The sequence below is a fragment of the Manis javanica genome, chromosome 7 (genome assembly GCF_040802235.1).
Source record: "Manis javanica isolate MJ-LG chromosome 7, MJ_LKY, whole genome shotgun sequence".
NCBI lineage: Eukaryota > Metazoa > Chordata > Mammalia > Pholidota > Manidae > Manis > Manis javanica.
Window position 1 is genome coordinate 65,860,332 of NC_133162.1, and position 21,312 is coordinate 65,881,643.

Here is a 21,312-nt window from a genome sequence, read left to right on the forward strand (position 1 = left end):
ATGAAAACATGTTAAGTGTTAAAATGCCTGTATTGACGTTTATTGTTACAGTTTGCTGCCCAACAATATAATCAAACCTAAGCATTTCTCTATTTTGCATGAATGTAAAATTAGCACAAAATATGAGTAATAGGTTAACCATGACACAGTTACTATTCTGTTTCAGGCAAAACCAAAATGTGGTTGTTATTAACAGTGGCAAGTTTGATATCTGCACTTGGAACTACACATGGTTTCTTTGGAAAATCAGATCCTGAAAACCCTGAAGTTAATATGAATATTGTAAGTTACCTGGGAGAAAAAAAACCTGTAAAACTAAGAGATTGCACCATGATTAAGAATCACAGTGGATTTAAACTTTTACATGACTATTTAGAAATAACGATCAATATCTACTCACTAGATGTATTAAAAAGCCAACTAAAACTTAAGTTTTTTCCTCATCAGAGTCAGATGATATCCTACTGGGGATACCCAAGTGAAGAATATGAGGTTTTTACTGAAGATGGTTATATCCTTAGGATAAACAGAATTCCATATGGGAAGAAAAATTCAGAGAATAGAGGTATAAACTTTTTTCCTTTGTTCCTTTTTCTCTCTTTCCCTTTCCCCTTTTCCTCTTCCTTCTTTCCTTCTCACTTTTCCTCCCTTCCTTCCTTGTTCCCTCCACTCTTTTTCTGCCTTTCATCTATTTGTAAGGTCTTAATGAGTCTTGCTCATTCTAGAAATGCAGTAATGATGAGGCCATATCTCCAGTCTTCAAGAAGATCACCATCAAGCCAAGGAGATAAATGAACAGATAATTATAATAATATCTGATAAGTGCGATACAAGAACTGTGTACAGGCTATTAAACCAGAAGTCCTAACCCAGGCACCTAACTTGGCTAGCGGAAGTCAAGGCAAGCTTGTTCTCAGATATAATGACTACCCTGAGTCCTGAACAATCAGGAAGGGTTAACCATGATGTGTGTAAGAGAAGGGAGAATAAGGAGGCCATTCGAGGCTCATTTCCTAAACAGTAGTTTTTTGCTAATACTACTAAAACGTTAACTTCTTCTCATTGCAGAAAAATTGTGAACTACAGAAAGAACACAATTAAGCAGGACCACTCACTTTGCCACTCAGAGTCCATTTAAATTAATATCATGCTGAGTATCATTGAAATATAATTTTTTGCAATAGCCTTTTGATATATAATTGGCATATGAAAAACTGCACATATTTAAAGTGTACATTTTGAGAAGTTCTATCATTTGAGAAACATCACCATAATTAAGATAAGATATTCCAAAATGTTCATCTCAATCAAGCAGACTTATTTAATTCTGGTCATATGAAAGCCTATTCTCACTTCACATTTATCCTAGAATAAAGAATGAGTTTATAAAGCTTTTAAATGATTTCCTTCTTTAGGCCCGAGACCTGTTGTGTTTTTGCAGCACGGTTTACTCGCATCAGCCACAAACTGGATTTCCAACCTGCCCAACAACAGCCTGGGCTTTATCCTGGCAGATGCTGGTTATGACGTGTGGCTGGGGAACAGCAGGGGAAACACCTGGTCCAGGAGAAATATATACTATTCATCAGACTCAGCTGAATTCTGGGCTTTCAGGTAAAGAAGAGGGACAATTAGAAATGGGTGATTAAAAATAAACATTGAGTTTAAAAAGCATGGGTATTAGTGCTTGGGTATATATCGTGCAATCCAGTTCCATCTTAACATCTTACATTACAAGAAGGAAACTTGGAATCCCCTCTTGGAGTCTTCCATACACCTCAATCCAAGGGTAGCTTTTCTTCCAAACTTTCTATGATATCAGTATCTGTTATGAGGAGGCTCCCTTAATATGCTTTTCCAAATAGCATGAGCAAAATGGCTGACGCAAGGAAACTTGCTGCCCCAAGCAGATTCTGAAAGGAATGACTACATGGATTTGGGTTGGAGATGATATTTAAACCCAGTTGGAGTTCAAGAACTGAGGTCATCATCAATAGCTAGATGGGGGAGGGGAAGAATGAAATTCAACACCATGGAAAGAAAAGGTTTCTGTCACTGGTCTTCTTGTTCTTGGAAATTACTGATGGAGTGGAGAACAGAAAAGATTCTGGCTGGTTATGCTGAGACACAAAAGTGCTCTGACAGTTCTAGGAACTGAAAGGAAGCTTGTGTGTCCTGACTGTCCTGAGGAAGAGAGAGCACAGGAGGGGAGATACACTAACAAGGGCCAGGTGAGGAAGGGCCGCGTAGGGTCTTCCTAAGTCCAATGAGAAGCCACTGCAAAGTTCTCAACAAGGGAGTGGCATAAGGCTGTTTTCATGTTCAAAAGATCATTTTGGGCGATTTGTGAAAAATTAAAAAGAGAGATACACGATTCATCTTAAATGGCACTGGAACACTGTGTACAAATGATTATTAAATTTGACATTCAGTTTTAAAGAGAGAAATAATCCCCACTTACAGACACTATCTTGTTTGGATTAAATTGAAGCTCTAATGCTGTGCTTCAGAAGTGAGGTCAGCTGTTTATAAGAAGCTTCCCCAAGGAGCCCCTGAGAGTCACTAATGGTCTATAAACAGCCATGCTTAGAAAATCTGGTTTTCTATTTCTCGAAGGGAGACTTAGTGATAAATATGTTTGATTTTTAGAAATTGTAACAAGGAAATGTATTTAGTTTTATTTTGTCTTTTTTTTAACCTTCAGCTTTGACGAAATGGCTAAATATGACCTTCCATCCACAATCGACTTCATTTTAAAGAAAACGGGGCAGCAGAAGCTACACTATGTTGGCCATTCCCAGGGCACCACCATCGGTAGGTAAAAGCCTTCAAGGCTGGTAGGTAGTTTATTCTTACAGACCCCCTTTCCAGTGGTTATGCAGCCATTTTGGTCATCATGCTAGTTGTTTTCATTCGTTATGTGATGGAATGCCTATAACAATTCAATGATATAGGGACAGTGATTATTCCTGTTGTGTATGTAGGAAAACAAAACAGGGGGGGGTAAATAATTTGTGCAAGGTAACACAGTTATTACAAATAGGGTAGCTCAGATACCAACTCAGGCAATCTGACTCCCAGACCCATACTCTGAAATATGGTACCACATGGCCTCTGGACTGAATTTATTTCATTGATTCCACCATATTTTTGGAGCACCTACAATGTGTCCTAAGCATACAGCAATTACTAAAATAGATTAAAATCCCTATCTTCATACTACATGTGTTCCAGTGGGAAGATGCAGAGAAAATAATAAAAAATAAAAAGTAAAATACAGAATATGTTAGATAGTGGCAATGTTATGGAGAGAAAATAAGTCAGGGAAGGCCAATAGGGCACATCTGAGGGGTCCACAGCAATTTTAGGTAGGGAAAAACACCAAATGTTCTCTGGGTACAGACATGAAGGAGGTCAGGGAGTGAGCCCTGTGCGTATGTGGAGGACCGATGTTCCAGTAATAGGGAACAGCAAATGGCAAGGATGTGAGGCTGAAGCACACCCAGCATGCTCAAGGAATGGCAGTGAGGCTATTCAATGGGCAGATGAATCAGAGAGAGAGAAGGGGGTTTCAGCTTTCATTCTGAATGGGAAGGGCAAACACAAAAGAAGTTTGAAGAGAGTATTCACACAATCTGACCTCATGATCCTCAACAGGATGGAAAGTTACATGATCCTGTTAACAGGATCCTTCAGTTGCTGAAGGGGAAAGGCTGGAGAAGGCAAGTGAGTCAGAGGACTCCTGCAATAATCCATGCAAGAGATGACCATGATCTAGACAAGGGGGTGGGAATATGTTGGAACTGGAACCAACAGGGTTCACTTCTACATTGGATGTGGGGTGTAAGAGAAAGAGATGAGTCAAGGATGACAGCAGGGTTTGTGGCCTGAACAGCTGGACCAATAAAGAGCCATTAACCAAGATGAGGAAGAGTCAGAGGAGCTGATGTGGTAAGCGAGAGCAGGAACTCACTGTGGGAGTTGCTAGGTGTTGAGTGTCTACTGAAGATTCAAGTGCAGGGATCAGCTGTCAATTACAGATACACATCTGGAGTTCAGGGGAAAGGACTGGGCTAAAAATACAAAATGTGAGTCATCAGTGCATGAAACAGGATGCAAGAACCAAAGGAGTGAGTTCAGACAGAAAAGAGAAGGAGTCCCTGGACTAAGCCCTGGTTAGAAGATAAGGAGGACTCTGGTAAAGAAAATGGGAAATACTAGTGAAAGTACCTTAAGGGAGGCCGGGAGTAACTGGTGTTCTGGCAGTCAAAAAGAGAAAACAAACTTTTTTGAAGTATTAGTTTTGATGTACCATATAGGGATTTGGCAGTTATATACATTACCAAACACTCACCGTAAGTGTAGTTTTAAGGAGAATGTGGTCAGCTTTGGAAGAGGCTATTGATATGTCATATGCAATGAAGTCTGGGAACTGACCACTGGATTAGACAGCCTAGAAGTCATAGGGGACCTTTGTAAATAACAGCAACACTGCCCAAGTGGTTGGGATGAACACATGAGCAAGTGAGTTCAAGAGAGCATGAGAGAAAAACTACAAAGGGGAGAAATAGGATGGAAGCAAAAGGGGGCATGGGGAATCATATAGGAGAAATAATGGCATGCTTTTAGGCTGATCCTCACTCTCAGCTGACAATCTGCTATCCTGCTACAATTCTAAGCAATCAATGTCCATATGTGGACACATATGAAGAGAAGTAGATGAAATTGATGGTGGGAGCTTAGAATTCTCTTCCTAATGCTTGTTTATCCTAAAGCATGCATGTCACCCATAGAATTCTAGACAGAGAGAAAGGTCAGTAAGGAAGAGCTTTCTAATGTCCTTTGTCATTGTGTAATAGATCATGTTCCCAAAGAGATGAAGATTAGTACTCATGATATTTTTTAGAGAAACACTTTTAGAGTAAAAGCCAAAAAAAAGAAAAACAGGACTAGGCAGAGGGAGAAGTTGGGCTGTGATTCAGTTCTCAAAAAACCTCAGCCAGCTCTGTGAGATGGCTCTTCAGCATCTTTATGCATGGAACTAGGTGGCTGGGCCTTTTTACCTGCTTGCTGACCAGGCATTAAATGCAGGCTGCCCTGGGAAGGGAGCATGACCTTGGATTCCTTGTGAGCAGAAGCAAAATCAGACAGGACTCACATCCTCTTCTGCAGCTGGGGCTGAATAAAAGCCTTGGACGTGAGAGGGATCTGGGCCACACAGCCCAGCGTCAATAACCCATGGTCAATAATCAATTCCAAATCTTTTGTTTAAAAGCAAGAAATGTTCTAAATTGCTAAAATTTATCCTTTAATTTCCAAAACCATACAAAAATTTAACCATTTTGGATGCAAATCTACCTCAAATTATGACACATATTAAACATGGTCTAATCTTTTTCTCATGATCTAGGGTTATGAATTTCCTTAGGATTTATTGAGATAAGCAAAACTTCTTATTCTGACACCAAATAACTCCACCCTAACCACTCTTGTGAGTTATTTGAATTTTAACATTTCCATTTCTTCTTTCTCACTAGTGGACAATTTGTCTTTGCTGTCACCACACTCATATTTCTGGAAGTTGTTTTTGCCTTTGAATTTACATCTTCCTATCTTCTGTGCACTGGGAAGTCAAAGTATTCCTGTTAGACTTGTGTCTAAAATAGGATTAAGTTTATCTGATTGCTGAATAGTCCAGACTAGCCACAGATCACCCAGAGTAAGAATCACAGACAAAGAGCTCAAGTGGGTGTCAGTAGATCCATGCACTGTCAGGACAGGTGACTTCTCAGAATAAATTTGCTTGCTCATAATAAAGAACCTCATAATAAACACAGTGCTCTTAGAAAGACCATTCTTCCTTAAATAGAATCAGGCTGCATGTTATATAGGTCAGGTAGTTGTCTAAATTTGAAAGCATTTTTTTTTCAGGCCGTCCATGAGTCTCATCAATATGCCATTATTAACTGTGGAGAGAGATTATCTTATGTAGCTCAACTATATAGAATTTAGCTTAATAACTCTTTGATCATATCCAGTCTGCTAATATATTACTGTCCATAAAACTGATTAATTACAGACAGGAGCTGAGTATATTTACTAGGTATAGATATTTGAATAATCTTAGTTCTTCATTTGCCAAGCATTTACTATGTACCAAATGTCTTGGCAAATACTTTGCATGATTCACCTCATTTAATTCCTAAAAACCTAAAGAAGCATTCATTATTTTCCCCACATCTCAGATAGAGAAACTGAGACTCAGACTTTAGGTGTATTCTCCAGGGTCACAAAGCTAGTAAACCACAGAGCCAAGGATTATCAAATCCCATTTTGTAAACCTTCAAAATTATGCTTTGAATCTTTCCCTTATATATCCTACTCATATATATGTTTTACTTTATTTTTATTGAAGTGCATACAATAAAATGCACAAATCTTAGTGTACAGCTCAATTAATTTAGACATATATATATATATATATACACTCATGTAAGCATCACCCAGATCAAGATAGCCAACATTCTCACTAACTTTTCCCCTCTTTACCTATTTCACCCATTTCACCCTCCTCCCCTATGGCAACAGAGAACCCTATGGTTCTCTGTTGCACCCTACTTATATTAAACATTAAGTAATTATCTCATTTGTTGACATGAATTTGAATTAATCAAAAACTGTATGTGGTATAACAAAAAGAGTCACCGTCTGATTATCCTAAAGTTGGCCCATTTTCTAAAGCCAGATAAACTTCTTAAAGTTCTAGCCTCATGTCCTATAAAGAATCTATGAAAGTAAAGCAAATATACTAAAATCTGATAATTTCAAACAAGCAGAGGTTGTTGGTTTATCAGGTTGTCTTAGATGGCACTCTTAATAAATATAAAATAATGTCACACATAAACACACACACACACACATACACACACACACACACACACACACACACTTTGTTCACTGGTCCCTTGTTGTTCTGTTTCAGGTTTCATCGCCTTTTCTACCAATCCTGAGCTGGCTAAAAGAATCAAAACCTTTTATGCATTAGCTCCTGTAGCCACTGTGAAGCAGAGCAAAAGCCTGCTGAAGAAACTTACACATGTTCCTCCATTCCTCTTAAGGGTATGTGATTCTCTTAAACTGAATCTAAGATACCAAATTGTGGATTTCAAAGTGATGGGAAGAGACATGATCATATTAATATCCAGGAATGGAAATGTGCACTGACTATGTTAGAATCCCCACTGTGCTTGCTAAGATCCCCATTTCTTCATTCTTGTTTGCTTTATGTGGGTTAGCAATGCCTGGGAGTGGTTTTACTCCTTCATAGACAGTTCGTGTACCAAATACTCTGCCCAGCTATGTTCAGGCTGTGATTCCACCCCTGGACCAGGAAAGGAGAAATAAAAATAAAACAAAATGTTCAAATAAGAAGCCTAAACTATGTGGCCCAAGAAAACTGGGAAGAAGGAGAATAGATAACAAAGGGAAGGGAAAGAAAAAGAGAAAGAGGAAAAGAAAGCAATGAGTGAGACAAGAGGCTCCAAGCCTTTTGAAGCTGCTTCCTCTTTAAGTGGAGTTCAAAAGGCAGTAGCATAGATTTCAATTAACTGTAAATATAAAGTGCTTTGTAGGCATCCACGGGAGAGAATTAGTACTCTTTATTCTTTCTAATGTATAATTCCTTACTTCTCCCACCCACCAAAAGCCAACACATATATACATACTCAGTTTCCTTTAGCTGAACAGTATAATTTTAGGCTATAAAATATAATGATGCCATTTCCTTCTGTGGTTATGTGCTCTTCATTTCTTTAATTTGTGTCTCTACAGTCTAAAAGACTTTACCTCCAGTCAAACAACATTTGTAAAATTTGTATTCGAAATGCAAAATTTTGTGATGATCCTGAGTATATTTACTGGTTACATTGATGCAGAATTTGTTTACTTTTTTACTTGTAGTCAGATTTTTCTGATAGGTGACATAGAGCCTGGTTTAAAAACCAAAAACCAAACAAAGTATTAGACCTTAGTCAGAGGCTTGAGGCTTAGGTCAGGATTCTAGCTGCAGTCCAGTTCGAATTAGCCTAAGACCCTGACTATTTTATGAGCCTCATATTTCTCATGTATAAAATTGAAAATGACAAAACGTCTCTTTTCCTGAAGAAGAGTTGGGGCAAATCCTTTCAATTATTATAATTTCACAACTGCCTAGTCTCCTTGTCTTTCTAAAGACTTTGCTGAAAATATGGGTCAGAGTCACCATTTCCCCTCCTTACCATTTCATGATTCATTGCTGCAATCACACATCTTGGCACTTAGTTAAGACATTCTGCCATGTTGTTTCATGATTTTTTACCATACCTCTTATTACCCCAACTAGATTGTATGTCTCATACTTTCTCAGCAGCCAGTACAGTTCTCAATGCAACAATAAATGCCCAGTATTGATATCTGCCCTTTCCATTCCACAACTAAATGAGAGAAAACATTTGAAATTCCTAAAACAGCATGTAGAAATAGGAAGTTCTGATCAACCTATTCATACCTGTACCAGCAAATTAGACAAACATACAAGTCTTCTCTGCAGCTTGAGTTTTGCAAACCTCTAATGATGTTTTTATTTTTCAGATTATATTTGGTTACAAAATATTCTACCCGCACAGCTTTTTTGATCAGTTCCTTGCTACTGAAGTGTGCTCCCGTGAAGCGTTGGATCGCCTCTGCAAAAACGTCTTATTCATCTTTTGTGGATTTGACAATAAGAACCTGAACATGGTTCGTATGCATTGAAATTTCTTTTCTGAATATTTTGAGCAAAATTTTTGATTACTTGTCCCATCATAACTTGGACATGGTACTTCTAGGACATGCAACCTAGAAGTAGCTTCAGAATTGTGTCCTGAATATGTAGGTGAGCCCAAGAGAAGTCACAAGTCGTTGCTCCCAGGTTTGTCTCCTCCAGCTCCTTTCCATTACCCTAACTGCTCCCCTAAACTAAACAGCATGTAGGGAAAAAAAAGCTCATTAATCACTTCTGACCACTTAAATAATTGGTGTAACATTTTAATTCTGTGATGAGAGGCATTGAACCATGTATTTCGGCAGGCTCCTCTGTAGGAAAAAATATATCTAAGCATTGGGTAAATGTTCTTAGAAATATTTTTAATGTAAACATATATGAAAGCAACTATTTATGTAAGATCTCATCCATACTCTTAATATGTTATCTCACTTGCTTTGCATTGAGTTGGGGTTTTAAAACATACATGATGAAATGCAGTATCATAAAGTAGTTAAGAGCATGGATTCAGGTTAAGAGCTTAAATGCAAATCCTATCTTTGGAACTGACCAAAGCTTCCCTGTCTTGATTTCATCATCCACAAAATAGGTTATTGTGAAGAGTATATGAATTGATATATGTAAAGTATATAGAATATAATTCAAAGCATATAGCTCATAGTAATAGCACTATTACTAAATGTTTATTACTAATACTAGTAGACATTGACAACTATCCTCACTCAAGATTATCTGTTTAGTTACATACTCTTGATACCTAAGAAAATCAAGTTTATTGATAAAAAGGTATAATTTTTCCTACAGGTACCTACTCAATAAATAGTACTTATGAGGCACTATTGAGTATTGCTCTTACTGAGAACACAGTGGTGAAAGGACAGATATGGCTCCTAGCCTTATGGAAATCAAGGACTTTTACTTTCTTAATGCTGGTGACTATCTAGGGATATGTTAAAATATATATAAAACAAAGGAGACTCCTTAGTCCCTATTTTGGATGATGATTAAAAGCCTCCTCTTTCTCTCTTGGAAAGGAGTCCCTCTCCATGGTTCTGAGAATGTTTTTTCAATTTGTGGAGTATAACAGAGTAGTCTGTTCCTATCACACTAAGAAAAGGTAGTGCATGGTAAGAAAAGGTTTTCCATCAATAAGAGCCTTATAAGAAAAATACTAGTGAACTAGAGGCATGAGCAAACAATGGAAAGTAGAGATTTCATCTTCTGCATGGTAATTGTATGGAGAGACACTTTGGTCCCCTATGAAGATGGTCAATTTGTTTGACTCTATCCTCTGTCCTCTATACAGCAGCATTAAGACCCATTATGAACTAATCCATGCAATCTGAGAAGGACATTTCGGTTTTTTTGTCTGGGATCTGATCAAGGTGGATTAGGTACTGATAAGATAGCAGAATATATAGCAATTGGTAAATATACTACGTGTGTGTGTGTGTGTGTGTGCGTGCATGTATACTATCACATATATGAGTATACACATATATTTTTAATGTATAGTTTATATATATATATATATATATATATATAGTTCTGCAAAGAAAGATGCCTGTGTGTGGACATTACATTCACTGCATTCTGGCACTGAGTAGTGAAAGATAAAGACCTGAGAATTAGAGACCTAGATTAAGGTCTCTGGCTCTACACTGTTACTACCCTGTGATGATATTGGACATTTATCTGAACTTCTCTGAGCCCCAATTACCCTTTTGATAAAATGGAGATGATGAGTTATCTGCATTGAGTGGCTACCAATTTTACACAAGTTAGCTCATGCAATTGCACTTTGCAATCTCTGAAGTGACAAACAACTGTGTTACTCACATGTTTCAGTAAACGCTGCCCTTACACACTTGACCTGAATCCAAAAAAATTTAAATCTTACCTGTTTCTGAGGTACTGAATATATACCTAAATGCATGTATGTTTGCTTTCTAGAGTCGCCTTGATGTCTATCTATCACATAATCCAGCAGGAACTTCAGTTCAGAATGTCCTCCACTGGACCCAGGTATCATTTCTCAAACGCTGGTAAAACTTATTTTGTGGACCTGAATCCTTGGTACTTTACCTAGTGCACATTCTTAAAACATTCTATTAAATATTCTTGTCAGTAAACTTTTCTGGCATGTGACTACCTGCTGAAAATAACTATCAATCCATATAAATGAAAATGCTGTGGAAACAGGCACCTTGGGTAGCAAAGAAATGAATAGTTCTTATGAAGTGACATGCAAGAAAAATTATTTTAAGCAAAACTACATTTAAACTTGCATAAATACTTTGTCCTGGATGATAGACAGTCTATTTTGGGGATGAGAAAACTGCTCTTTAATAATTGCTTAAATGAAAGTAAACTACTGGGAAATGTTTGGATTTTATTTTTCACATAACCAGGAGAGTTTTTATTTCCTTGTGTCCTTCATGTCTGTACATTAGGCTGCTAAGTCTGGGAAGTTCCAAGCTTTCGACTGGGGAAGCCCAGTTCAGAACATGATGCACTATGACCAGGTAAGCTTCTTAAAGTTGAAATTACACACATTTTGTAAGACAATGATATAAAAAAGATGAAATTAAGGTAATCATACATATATTTCCCAAAGGAATGTTGGTGACCAGCCTTCAGAAAATTATGCAGTAGATGACTGTTTCCTTGGAGTCCCTTTATCATGTGGAACATCACCCAGCCTCCCAGCCTCCCACTGGGCACTCATTCTTCAGTGTCCATGCCCATCTAAGCTGCCCTCAAAGTACCACATTACCACATGTGAGAAACCTCTAGGACTTATCACCCTGCACCACATTAGACAGACCTGCCCTGTGTCCCAGCCCCCCAGGATGCTGACCTTGTCTTTCTGAAGTACAATTAAGTCATATAATAAATGAGTAATTCTAACTCTTCATGAAATAGAGCTGGAATCTCTGGTCTTCTTAAACAATACCTTCTCTTTTGTTGACAGCCAGAGACGTGGTTCCACCATATTCCCAGATATAAGAGAAGGACAGTGTGCTTACAGGTCAAAGCTGGAAATATTTTTCAGCAGACAGGGGCCTTGTAATATAGGCAGACACATTGACAACCCGTCCCACTTGTTGTAGCACAAGGAACTCAGGCTTTGGAGTCCATCCTATCTGATGTCAACATGAGTTCAGAAAATAATTTCTTCATCTCTCCACCCAGACTCAGGGAGTTATTGGCAATATTTAATGGGGTAATGTCTATAAGCCCAGATTATAACTGGTTAAGTTCGAACAACTGCATTTTTTTTTTGGTAATCCTTTCCCCTTCCTCCTTACCCCACCCCAGCCTTTTTCTACCCAAGTAGTAGCTTGAGCAACCCTACTAATTTTCATCTGTTTCCATACCTCAATATTTAGAAGGGATTCATACCTTTTCACCATAATATCCTATTCATAGAGAAGATGGCCCCTCCCTTTTTTACATCATTGATATCTTTAAAGAGATTTTCAGAACACCATGAGATTGAGCATTCTGTTGAAAACACTTTTTCCCACCATCACCTCCTCAAACCCCCAAAACACAGACTTGCTTTGAATCTACCTTTGTACTGGGCTCTAATACCAGTAATCAGAAGACTCCACTTTGAAGAACCTGGAATATTAAATCTCAAGCCCATCCTTCCTTCAACCACACCAATAACACAGCAGGACAGTCTTCAACTAACTGAGGAAGTGATGCTAATTTAGGAGCCAGAAACTAGCATCTAGGAAACTTTTTGAACAATGGAATATAAACAAAGGAAACAAAGTTTAATATTATAGATATTCTCCACTTCCTTCTCCAGTATATAAGGGATTATAATAAAGAATTAAAATTGCATATGATACAATATTTTTGCAATTGGCTATTATATGAGATGAGATTAGAGAAATTTTTAGTATGTTGAATTAGTATTGTTGAGAATATGATTCTGAAAAATGAACAAAATTCTCTCTGGACAGTTGGAAAGTTGGTGGTGATTCTCTTATTCTCTTGACTCACTTCACAAACCTCTTTAAAATTTATTTATGAATGATGATTTCCTAGAAATAAGAAAAGGGGCTGTCTATAGTTCTTCTCAGAAATTTGAACCAATATTTTTAAAATCAGGTAAGTTATCAACAAATACAACAACTTAAATGAACTCACTGACTTACTGACTGACCATACTGGTAAGTCAACACAAAGCCAAAACAAATGACTCAGGACATTTTAAGAAGATCATACTTTAGAGTATTTGCATAGAAACGATTTATTACTCAATAGTAGAACCCAGTCAAGTCCCCTTCCTTCAACTTGAGTTGAAATTTAGGTTTTTAATGTGTAATGATTGTTACCTAAAGTCTTGCTATTCAAATCACAGTGCAGGATGAGCAGCATCTCTGGTACCTGGGAACAGAGATTCTAGGCTCTTCCACCAAAGGACTGCAGCTGAATCTTCATTTTAACAAGATCCCAGGTGATTCACAGACCTGTATGAATTTGAGAAGGACCAATATGAAACATATTGCATCCATGTTGCTCTGTGGACAAAGGTGACTTTCTTTGAGCAATCTCTGCTCAGAAGGTCCTTATAAAACTAGGGCATGCCATTTGCCACAACACAGATGAAACTTGAGGACATACGCTAAGTAAGATAAGTCAGACAGACAAAGACAAATGCCATATGATTTCACTTATATGTGGAATCTAAAAAACAAACAAACAAAAACCAAACATCTGAGCTTGTAGATACAGAGAACAGACTGATATTTGCTGGAGGTGAGAGGTAGAAGGTGGACAAAATAGGTGAATTTGGTCAAAAGATATGAACTTCCAGTTGTATAATAAATAAGCCCTGGGGATGTAATATATAGCATGATGACTACAGTTAATACTGTGCAGTCTATTTAAAGTTGCCAAAGGATTAGATCTTAAAAGTTCTCACCACAAGAAAAAATAAATTTATAATTATGTGCGGCGATGGATGTTAACTAGACTTATTTTGGTGATCATTTCACAATACGTGCATAGATAAAATCATTGTATTGTACACCTGAAACTAATATATTGCTGCTGTCAATTATACTTCAATTTTAAAAAATCTATGTCAGTTAATGTTACGTAATCTACCTAAGGAATAGTGTCCAAGTTTACAATGCAGTGACCTCTGAAACTGTGGTTTCTCTCTTGTGTTTTAGCCCATACCTCCCACCTACAATTTGACAGCTATGCATGTGCCAACTGCAGTGTGGAATGGTGGCAATGACTTGTTGGCTGACCCTGGAGATGTTGACATTTTGCTTACACAACTCCCTAATCTTATTTACCACAAGAAGATTCCTTCTTACAATCACTTGGACTTTATCTGGGCAATGGATGCCCCTCAAGAAATTTACAATGAAGTCATTTCTATGATGGGAAAAGATGAAAATTAGTTCTGGGTTAAAGAATTACCATTCATTCCTCAAAAATATTGTCTTCTTTCATTCGTGCTTTTCTGTAATGATTGATATGCAGTGCTTCTTCCTGTCATTTTGACTTTAGAAACATGGTCGCATCAACAAACTTTCCATTTTCATTTTGAATTTAAATTTTGGCTTTCACTTTATACATTTTGAAACACTTGAAGGAGCATATTCCTGGGGTGGTGAAACTTTTCTTCCAATCCTTTCCTTCAGTTTATCTTCTAAACTCAACAGAGATTATGAGCCATGAATCATGAGTGTCGCCAAAAGACACTGGGACTGAATATTGACACCTCTTGTGTATGCTGGAGATTGAATAAATTGCTTTGCATTGTCTATTGTTGTTGAAGCTCAGTCTCTCTGTATGGTGGATCTATCACTTGCTCTTTTGTGAGTTTAACTCCATGGAAAGGCAAATTAGGCTAGAAACTGAATGGAAGTCAGCTCACTTTCATTTCTTGGGAAAACAGAGCAAAGGCAGGTTAGGAATCAATAGGCAACCCCAGCTGAGAAAGCTGGGAGGTAAAGGACATGCTCTCCTACTGCTATTCTGCCCCCATATCCACAAAACACACACCAAAAAATCAAAAGATCTATGAAATCACTACCACTGTCATGGCAGCCAGAGGGTCCAGAAACATTCCCACTAATATTTAAGTCAGAATGTACAGCTGCCACCAGTCAGTGTCCTCTCCCACAAAATGGCTTTTCTGAGCTCCCCGAAGTTTTGGTGAAGTACAGCCTCACCTGGAAAATTTTATTACCCCGTAATATTGTGACTTTATATTTTAAGCAATTAGGCTTTTGGTCCCACTTAGCATTCTATGGTAAGGCTTAATCAATAAAATGTAAATGAGATAAAGAGTATCTTGTACCCACATAACATACAGATGGTGCATATTCACAAAAATCTGTTGATGATTTTTATTATATTGTCAGGTCCCTCAACTTTTGCCAGAAAGCCAAACCTTTCTTACTTATTTTTACCCCCTCCCCTTTATTTTTAAAGTGGAAACAAGAAATTGCTAAAAGATTATTTAGGAGTATTTATTTCAGTATTTTAGTAAACTTTGTTGTCAGTCTGTAATAAACTGACATGAGAAGCTCAGTGACTAGAGACAAATATTTATGGTGGTCCAGTTAAGGAGTCAGATGTTTCAATAACTCTGCCTTCTCAAGAAAGAACCATCGTTGTATTTTAACAGTCTGCTGTGCTTTTCCTGTCAATTGCCTTTCTTTTAGTCTGTTTTTAGCAAGCATGAAGAGCGCTGGTTTTAGCCTTTGAACACTAGTAAACACAGTTGTCCCACAGCAGCTCTGCTAATACCTCTTTGTTCCTAAATCTCAACTGTCAACATATAAGCTGATCTTCAAGGTTTAATTTCTCTATCCTCTTCTCTTCTCCCAAATTAATTTGAAGCTTTTTGAGACATCACATATTTCATCCACGAGCATTTCAGGGTGTATTTCTAGAAGAAAAAGTCTTTTATTAAAAATATAACAATACCATTCTCACACCCAAAATTCCTTTAATATCATTAAATATCCCATCACTGTTCAAATTTCTAATTGTCTCATAAATGTCAGGAGTTTTTACAGTTTGTTTGAATCAGAATCGAAATAAGGTCTTCTCACCTTTCATAGGCTGATCTGTCTTTTTGTCTCTTTGGGTCTGTAGGTTATCTCTTTCTTTTTATTCTTTGAATTTTTTGCTATTGTTGTTGAAGAAACAATAGCAATGTTGAGTCTTTCTTCACATAGTTTCATTTATTGGTATTTTGCTGATTATATCCCAGTAATATCACTTAACATGTTCCTCTCCCCTTTATATTTCCTATCAATCAGGATTTCTGAGCCAGAAATAAAAATCGACATTTTGTTGCCAGGTATTTTATTGCCCTGGGAATTGTTTAGCAGCATCCTTGCCCTTTATCCACTGATGCCAGTAGTACACACACACCCCAAACTGTGACAACCAAAAATGTCTCTAGACATTACCAGATATCATTTTAGGAGCAAAACTGCCCTCCCTACTAAGAATCACTCTGATTAGATTAAGATTCCTTTTGGAAAAACTGCTTATGAAATCATAAGTTGCATTCGTCTGTAATGAGGATTATAATGCCTAGCTCTCTGTCCCACAGGTTGTCAATAGCCATTTTTTGTCAGTACCTAGATCCAATAGTTCATTAGGGGTTAGAGAATGATGACATTCTAATTTAATCATTTCTTCTTCATTTATTAGCTGGGATACTTCCTGACTTCCATATGAGAAAATTTTCTTCATGTACCCTTTGATTACCCAAAATGAATATTCCTTTCCCTTTTCCACTTTTCAAAATTAATTTTCCTTTTTATACTATCATAATAAATTAATGTTCCTATGCACATTTGATGTTTCATTCAATGCAATTTTTATCCTTTTTGATATTAAAATTATTCCCACTATTGCTTGTGATGACAGCCTCTATAAATTGGTTCCAAAGAGCTTTTGAATAAACTTTTCATCTTACATGCTTGTTGCCCCTGCTTTGGCATCAATCATTTCTCTGAATCCTGGTTCCTTTTAGGAAATTGTATTCTACTAGTGATGGTGATTAATATACCATTATGATTATGATTAGCATACCAAACTAATTCCTAAGATCCTTTGCATTCTTGAACCTCTTAAGTTCAAATTCTTCCACCTGCCAATCTAAATCTTCAGAAATCTAGTTGCTTATCTCTACTATCTCTTCTCCTACTTGTCTTTAACTAGTAGTCTCCCTTCTGGTCACAACATCCTTCATTATATCTCAAACGTACCTCTTAACTTGTACTATTATATTGTTGCTCACATTTCCCCCTAAAAATTCTGCCTAACTTATTTTGGGGTTGCAAGTAAATACATGTGATTTATGCATAACTCACATGAACTATGTTGTAATCTAAAATCTACTAGAAATAATACAACATAATAAAACATATTTTTAAAACTCATGGTATCTTAAAATTAAAATATCTAATCAATAATCCAGTTCAACATTATTATTTCCCAATGAGGAAATTAAAGGTCATATAGGTTGACCAAAAGCAACAGGATACACATTTTTCTCAAGTGAACATGGACCATTCTCCAGAATAGATCACATAATAGGCCAAAAAAGAGCTTCAGTCAATTTTAAAAGACTAAAAGGGTTTCAAATAGCTTCTCAGACCACCATGGTATGAAACTAGAAATAAATTACACAAAGAAAACAAAAAAGCCTACAAACACATGAAGGCTAAACAGCATGCTTCTAAATAATCAATGGATCAATGAACAAATTAAAACAGAAATCAAGGAATACATGGATATAAATGAAACCCAAAATTCAATATTCCAAATTTGTGGGACACCACAAAAGTGGGTCTAATAGGGATGTACATAGCAATACAGGCCTTCCTCAAGAAACAAGAACAATCCCAAATAAACAGTCTAAACTCACAATTAAAGAAACTAGAAAAAGAAGAACAAATGAATCCCAAAATTAGTAGAAGGAGGGACACAATAAAGATCAGAGCAGAAATAAAATAGACAAGAACAAAATCAAATAGACAATAGAAAAATCAAAGTAACCAAGAACTGTTTCTTTGAGAAAACAAACAGAATAGATAAACTCCTAGCCAGACTTATCAAGAAAAAAAGAGAGAGGACACAAATAAACAAAATCAGAAATGAAGAAGTAATAGTCCACAGAATACCACAGAAATATAAAGAATTATTAGAGAATTCTATGAAAAAGTATGTGTCAATTATTAGACAACCTAGAAGAAATGGACAAGTTCATAGAAAAATACAACCTTCTAAGACTGACCCAGGAAGAAACAGAAAATATTAACAGACCAAGTATCAGTAATGAATTTGTGTTGGTAATCCAAAAACTTCAAACAAACAGTCCAGAACCCAATGGTTTCACAGCTGAATTCTACCAAACATCTAAGGAAGAGCTAATACCTATCCTTCAGCAAAGGACACCAACAGCAGAACAAAACGGTAACCTACAGTATGGGAGAATATATCCATAAATGGTTTATCCAATAAGGGGTTAACACCCAAAATATATAAACAACTCAACACCAAAAAAGCAAACAACCCAATTTGGTGGGTTACCTGAACAGACATTTCTCCAAAGAAGTATACATGGTCTACAGGCACATGAAAAGATGCTCCACATTGTTAATCACCAGGGAAATGCAAATCAAAACCACAATGAGATATCTTCTCACACCAGTTAGAATGGCCACTATCCAAAAGATAAGAAATAACAAATGTTTGTGAGGACATGGAAAAAAGGGAGCCCTCCTACACTGTTGGTGGGAATGTAAATTGGTGCAGCCTCTGTGGAAAGCAGTATGGAGGGTCCTCAAAAAACTACAAACAGAAATACCATACAACCCAGTAACTGCACTTCTAGGAATTTACCCAAAGAAAGCAAAATCTCTGATGCAGACACAAACACAGGCACACAGTTTTCCTTGCATTAAATAATCTGCCAAACAATCTAATCATCTAAGCATTAATACATACCCTTCCTGAGAGGTTCAAAAATTGTTTTCTGGTAAGCTTAGAATTCTGTGTTTCATGCTTCATTGTGAAACATCTGATAGCATATATTTGCTATTCTTCAGAGTTCTAAAGTCTGCTTGAATTCAAAACATATCAAATCAACCAAGGAGACAGAAGTTTATAAGATCCACAAATGTTTTAGCTCTAAAGCAAGTTCAAACCAAAAAAAAGGTGAAAATATATTGGAAATGATATCCCAGAGTTACTTTATATACCTTCTGCCAAATGCATGTCAAAGTAATAAAACAAAATGTGGCTGAATTTATTATCAAAACAGGCCAAAACTGATCTATTTAGTTGAACTTTTTAAAAAAGCTTCTTGTTCTATTAAATCTATACTGTTTGTGGGAATTATTCATATTCATTTAATAAACTTAAATTATATAGACTATATTACATTGTTATTCATTTAACCAATATTTATACTTAATAAATATTTTTATCAGGAAAGACACTACTCTAGGTGCAGGAACAAAAGACAAACTCCTGGCACTCATAGAGCTTACATTTTAGTGGTGAAGATTGGTAATAAAATATAAACAGATACATGTTATAGTGTCAGGTAGTAATAATCCCTGGTAAAAAAAATATCAGGAATGTCATAAGGTATTATATTAAACTAAGTGATTAGGAAACACTCAGAGAACCAACTAACACGAGGAAGATCTAATCTATTTAGAGGGTTCTGGTTCAGTAGCTCTGAATTGCCAGATGGGAATAGTCTTGTGAGGTACAAAGGAGGCTTGCCACAATTTCATGAATGTTGGCAGGAGACAGGAAACTCTGGAGTCAGAGACAAAGGACTCTTATTACTTACTGTTATTTAAAATAATATTTTCATATTCACAATCTAAAGAAATCTGGTAGTAACTATGCAGTTACCCAAATTTGCCAACAGAGGGTAGGTTTGGAGATTTGCTTGTGTTTTTCCACTTAATCCAAGTCATTTATTCTTTTTAATCAACAGAAGGTGCTTGTGCTCACTTGATTAGCATGGTTAAGTCCCTGTGTTAAAAACTGGGGAAAATACATCTTAAAAAAAAAAACACTTGAAATTAAGTCTTAGAGAAGTTCACAAATGGATGGTAGAGAAAACTAACACCTTGCTAAGTACTTTATATGTGACATCACAGTTCCCACAAATACTACTACAAAATTGGTAGTATTATACTAATTTTACAAAATAAGGTTGCTGAAGGATCAATTATGCAAAATCTCATGGTAAACAGTGGAGTTAGGCTTTGAATTCAGGTCTGCTTGAGTCCAAACCCAAATTTGTCTAATTTTCCTTCCATACTAACAAATCAAGTCCTAAAACAAATAAATCACATGATCCCATGCAACACAGGCAATATTATCTTGGTTACCACTCTTACCTCTTTGTACAGTAGGTATGTGTGATACATTTTTATCATTGCTTCTAGATTCATAAACTCTATAAATTCCATGCTTCTCATTTTTTCTTCCCTACTGCATGGCACAGGAAGACACTTAGGAATTTTTGTTTAATTATTGAAGCTTATTATTATTTGCCTCTATTATTAAAGTCTTCACTAATTTTTATTAACAAATAACATTTCTTTAATGTGCCAGATTCTCTTAAAACCACATGTAAGCAGCACACACACTTGGGATTGAGTTGATTATTACAAAACCTAATCCTAAACTTAATAGAAAACTTACAGATCCCTGAGTTTAATTTACTTCATCATCTTATTAGTTACTTTTTTTCAAAACTTTCATTTTTGAAGTTTTCAAACACAAAAATTGAAAACATAGTATAACCCCCAAATATCTATCTTCCAGCCTATAGTATTATTGGTATATGACCAATTTTGTTTTATATTATTTTGTACCACTACCATCAACAGATTGTTTTAAATCAAACATCCAGATATCATCATTTCATCTAGAAATACTTTATTATTTACAGATTTAAAATAGGAGAAGATTTAAAAACATTACCACAATATCAATATCATGCCTAATAAACAAGCAAATCAAAAAAGCTCCTTAGTATTACCAAATATCCAGGCAATGCTCACATGTCCATTATTGTCTCATAAATGTATTTTTTTAAATTACTTTGTCCAAGTCAGTATATAAACACTCCCATACATTTTATTTGGTTTATCAGTATCTTAAGACTCCATCATACCAGTTCTTCCTTCTTGATTTTTTTCCTTCTTCCCATATCTTTATTGATGATATTCCTTATCACCACAATGTAATTCATCCTTGAGAATACTTTATATTGATTCTTTTTTTTGCCAAGTGTAATCATGTCCTCTAAGACCATAAGGTATCTCCAATTTATATCCCCATTTAAGCTTTTAATGTTTACCTTTTTTTCTGAAAAGGCCCTATTAAGCTCAATCTATGTGAGCACTGTATTTCCAATAGCATTCCACTCCCAATGCCTCCTGCTGTCATCTTCTCCCATACCATCAATACTGTAAGTC

At 36.3% G+C, this 21,312-nt stretch overlaps 1 protein-coding gene across 1 annotated transcript; it reads left to right on the forward strand.

Moving 5' to 3' along the window:
- Positions 1-65: 65 nt before the first annotated feature.
- On the forward strand, positions 66-14,942 carry LIPF (lipase F, gastric type). The gene is made up of 9 exons (XM_017655544.3): positions 66-282; positions 448-565; positions 1,416-1,614; positions 2,705-2,814; positions 6,983-7,119; positions 8,629-8,775; positions 10,754-10,825; positions 11,254-11,325; positions 13,996-14,942. Exons 1-9 carry the CDS (start codon positions 178-180, stop codon positions 14,230-14,232), a joined length of 1,197 nt encoding a protein of 398 aa, XP_017511033.3. The 5' UTR covers positions 66-177; the 3' UTR covers positions 14,233-14,942.
- Positions 14,943-21,312: the final 6,370 nt, after the last annotated feature.